Source organism: Lipotes vexillifer, unplaced genomic scaffold (assembly GCF_000442215.2).
Source record: "Lipotes vexillifer unplaced genomic scaffold, Lipotes_vexillifer_v1.1 scaffold1122, whole genome shotgun sequence".
Taxonomy (NCBI): domain Eukaryota; kingdom Metazoa; phylum Chordata; class Mammalia; order Artiodactyla; family Lipotidae; genus Lipotes; species Lipotes vexillifer.
The window spans coordinates 2,843,669-2,848,346 of record NW_006798649.1 but is presented as its reverse complement, the minus strand read 5'-3'; the positions used below and the strand labels follow the sequence as shown (position 1 = coordinate 2,848,346).

Here is a 4,678-nt window from a genome sequence, read left to right as displayed (position 1 = left end):
TGTGGACTGGGGGCCAGGGAGGGCTTTCTAGAAATTGTGGAGAAGAAACAGAATAGGACCTTGGGCAGAAAACTACTTGGCCTGAGAGTTAATTTACTCCTATTACTGACTGGAGGCACACTACCAGTGAGATAGAAAGCTTCCCTTGAAGGAAGCAATTCTCCTTCTGCAAAAGAGAAGGGGAAGCGAGCGACTCAGTACCAGGCCTGCTGGTGACTCTTCTAACACAGTCTAATGTAACTGGTACAACAGCCCCATACAGATTCTCATTCCCCCTGGAGAGGAAGCTGATCCCCAAGACTGAGTAACCTTTCCAGGATCCCACAATTCCAGCTAAGTTTCAAACTTCTAGCTTGGGGTCTTTCCACTACACAATGCTGCCCCAAATCCAGAGCTCCATGCTGGCAGGTGGGTGCCAGGGCTGGAATCCCCCAGAGGGAGTTTTTTAGTCTTGGTGGCAGTGACCCAGGCCAAATGTGCGTGTTTAGGGCAGTAAGGATGGAGCTGTGCTTCTCTCAGAGGGCAGGTACATCCTGCTCTTAGGTGGAGCTGATCCAGCCCCAGCACTGAGCAAACCAAGATCCCAGAGTGAGAAGGTGCTTGTCCAGGCCCCAGGGCTGCTCGCCCAGCTTCTCACTCGTCTCCTCTCAGGCCTCTTCATCTACAGTGTTTTTTTTTGCAGGTCAGCAACCAGAGGGCAGGATGGAAAATGCCCGTCCTCCTCATACTGTGCCTGCTGCAGGGTGAGTCCCAGACAGCCCAGCTTCAGAGCTTGTACACCCAGGCTCGAGCCTTCCAGGCTGCAGACATGCCTGACGGGCACCTCAGCGGCATTCAGCACCCGCACCGTAGTTTGGGCATCCGCATGGCTTTGGATCGAGGGAGTGGTCAGATCCGGGTCAGAGTGAATGAGGGAGGTGAGAGCTCACATGAGGGGGCATATGTCTGACTTGATGATTGCTGGAATATTCACAGTTTTGATCTGTCTCTACTCTCTTCCATTCAAGCTGATGACTGAAAGTTGGCTGCATTTGCAAGATATGGGTTCCAGGGTGTGCAAAAGCCAGAGGTAGCACCGCTCTATTTCCACTCATTCTAAAAACGCTCAAGTGCCAGACCCAGTACTAGGGACATAAAAACCCTGACCTACTCCAAAGAGTGCAGAGTCTACAAAGTAACAAGATGGGTAAATATTACATCTACGCATTTACTTATTTAGTCAACACATACTTATGGAGGGCCTACCATGTGCCAGGCACTAGGGACACACGGATGAAAGAGAATTCTTGCTCTGTAGGTCCTGACAGGCTAGTGTGCTGATCAGGCTCAGATGACCAATGGTCCTGTCTCCATGCTGTGGTATCTGGTTTTATTTTGATGGTAATGGAGAGCCATTAAGGAATGTAGTGAGTATGTGCTTAGAGTGTCTGGTACCCAAGTAGATGCTTAACAAATAATTGTCGAAAGAATAAATGAATAAATAAACGCTATGATAATACAAAAAAAGGATTAACAATTGTGTTTGTCTTACAAACAAATCAGAATTTTAATGAATCAAAGGTAGCTTATCTCTGGGCGAGAGCCCTCTGTGATATAATCACACCACCTCTTTATTTTCATCTCCCAATGCCCCCTTTAAAATTTTTCAGTAGGAGCAAGCTTCCCCGGCCCCCAGATGAAAACTCAGGCAGGCCCATGAGTTTTCTCCGAACATATAAGAGTCTTAACCTAATTCCTTTAAGTCTCAGATGTTCTGATTTGATCATTGTAAGTGGCCGGTTAAATATTTTGGTCAGCAACTTAATATTCATTCAGAGATTTGCCCCCTCGTCACACACGGCCCACAGTCAGGAAGGCAGGGAGGGCTCTGGGGGCTGCCTTCTCCCTTGCCCTGCTCTTTCTCCTCCCCGCCGAGGCAGCTGGCACTTGGGACGCCAGTAGGGTCACAGCAGCTGGTGGGAGGACAGCAGGAGCCAGGCAGCTCTTAGTTGATGGGATGGCTTGGAACTCTCTGGCCTGGCAGGACTCTAGAGCTGGCTCCTCCTCTTGTGGATGCCTTTGTGGATCCCTCGAGGGCCCATCTCCTCCCTGTGCCCCAGGTTCTGCTTTGGCCCCTCCACGCGGAAGACCCCGTCTCAGGTGGCTGTGGGATGGCTCTCTGACCTCTGGGCCCACCCTCTGGGCCAAGGAGACACTCCCGGTTTTCTCATCCCTTTGCTGGAGGGAGGAGTGATCCATCCCAGGCACCAGCCCTGCTCTCCCTGTTCGTGTCACAGGCCTTTTGCGCTTCCTCAGACCAGGTCAGGCTCCAGTCCATGGCCTCCAGTCAAGCTCCAATGCAGGCCTCCCTCGCCCATCCCTGACTGAAGCCGTACAGTGGACAGCTGCTGCGAGATGACGGGTGAATGAGAGCAGGGGCACCACCTCCGCCGAAGGGACCCCTGGCAGGCACCATATTGATCCTAAAATGCCAGCCCTTTCTTTAATTCTCACAGGCAGCCAGTACTAAATTCTAAAAACCTTTATTATATATAACCAAGAGCTACTAGTCATCCAGCGAATAAGTTCTTAAGGGTAAGTGAAATTAGGTGTTTATAAAAGAAAAAAATGTTTATTGCAAAAGTTGATTAAGGATTCCTAATCAGCTCTCAAGTGCAAAGTCAGAACAGCCCATCCCACTGATTAATGGGGCTCCTTAATCCTTTTGCCTGCACCGCATGTAGATCACATGCAGATTCCTGAAATATGAGGTGTGAACACTTTATCAGAGCATCATCACTGTCATCCCGAGGTGGTCTTTGTCTGTAATTACGAAGATTCTTACTTTTTTTGTTGTTTGTTTTTGGTTTTGGTTTTGGTTTTTGGCGGTACGCAGGCCTCTCACTGTTGTGGCCTCTCCCGTTGCGGAGCACAGGCTCCGGACGCGTAGGCTCAGCGGCCATGGTTCACGGGCCCGGCCGCTCCGCGGCATGTGAGATATTCCCGGACCGGGGCATGAACCTGCATCGGCAGGCGGACTCTCAACCACTGCGCCACCAGGGAAGCCCAGATTCTTACTTTTTAATGATAAGTTGCCATTTAATTTTATCAATAGTGGCATAGTTGTGGTGTGTTGCTTAATTAAACCTACAATGAGTATTGATTAATCCCTAACATTTATGGCCTTGACTCTTCCTATAATGAGACCTCAAGACATATGCAACAGGCAAGGTCAGCTTTATGGGCATGTGCCCTGTGCAGTCCCACAGGACCCCATTCAGAAGATGCTTGGTTTAATGCTCTACTGTTGCCATAGTGAAATCCTTAGTAACGTTTGAATAAGGGATCCTCCATTTTTATTTTGCACTGGACCCTGCAAATTATGTAGCCAGTCCTGGCAACAGGATGAAACTTTCTTGGATTCAGAGGTGCTGAAGACATAGAACAAATTGATAGATGCCAGGCATCCACATCCTAAAGCAACATGTAGAACCACCTGGGCAGGACTATGGAGAGAGATGGCAAGGCTAGTTGTTCCAGAAATAGCCCACCGTGTAGTCTCCTGGAGAATCATCAGAGGTAGAAGAAAAGAGCTTTTTGGAGAGAGACAGCGTGCTATGCTCTCCACCACCTGCCCCTGGAGGACAAGGCGGATCACCTCCTCCTCACTTTAAGCCAAGTAAGAGAAGGAACTTCTAGGACGCCACTCAACAAGCTTGCTGTATGTCCCAGATTTCCCCTGACAGCAGGACAAAGTGTGTTTCCTGGGGCCAAATGTGATGTAGGTCCCACAGAAAGGAGCTGCCCCAGTGCCTCTACCAAGAGGTCTACCCAGAAGGGATTGTAACCACGAGAGGGGCAGAAGTCCTAGGCTTGGTGGTGGCGGAGTCATAAAAGGCCAGCAGGAGGAGAGGGAGTTCTTACCAAGAGGGAACTGCAGCCAGAGGCCATGGACAAGTGATCTGGGAGGCAAAAGGGAAGGACCCAGCTCTGGACGTCTGCCATGCCCGGAGGGCGCCACCAGCAGATCACGACTTTCCATTCACCTCTCGTCTCTCCCCTCCACACCCAATCCCAGAGGGGCCCCAAGAGCAGTTCTGAGTAGGGGAAGGGGTCGAGCAAAGCAAGAGACCCCCACCTGTCCCCCTCCCCCACATCAGGCCTCCAAGTGTAGCTGGGAAATAGGAAAAGGCTTCAGTTGGATAAGAGGCTGGAGTTGCAGCATTCACTGGGCTGGACATCTTCTTATCCAAGCGAGACTATGAAAGCTACTATACTTGAAATTATGTCTGCGATTTCATCAAGGAGGAGGGACATCCCAGAGCTAGTATGAAGAGGCAGTGAGAGAAAGAGTAAACTTTGTTTCTGCTTGCATTGGATCAAATTTAAATAGTAAAAAGACCATAGACTGTGCTTCAACTGTGATTCGTGCCTACCGCCAAAGCAGACGTATTCAAAATTCTGCTGTGCTTTGACAGTGGCACTTGGTTATTTCCATTTCTAGAGAAGTGAACAGTATGAACGTTTTTGAAAACGATGGTCTGGGGAGTTATCCACCCAGCAGAGCAGGATTCCTATGCTTCCAGCTCCCTCTCCTTTTAGCAGAAGTCACACTCATCTCTTTTTACTATTTAACATCCCTCTTTTAAAAAAAAAAAATTAAAGTATAGTTGATTTTCAATGTTGTGTTAATTCCTGC

General features: G+C 49.3%; 1 protein-coding gene across 1 annotated transcript in view; it reads left to right on the top strand.

Annotated features, from left to right (window-relative positions):
• The first annotated feature begins 688 nt into the window (after positions 1-688).
• FCAMR (Fc alpha and mu receptor) overlaps positions 689-4,678 on the top strand; it is a 9,361-nt gene continuing 5,371 nt past the window's right edge. Inside the window, 2 exon segments of the mRNA XM_007470725.1 lie at positions 689-743; positions 2,100-2,243. Coding sequence (XP_007470787.1) covers positions 710-743; positions 2,100-2,243 — 178 coding nt within the window. The 5' untranslated portion in view covers positions 689-709.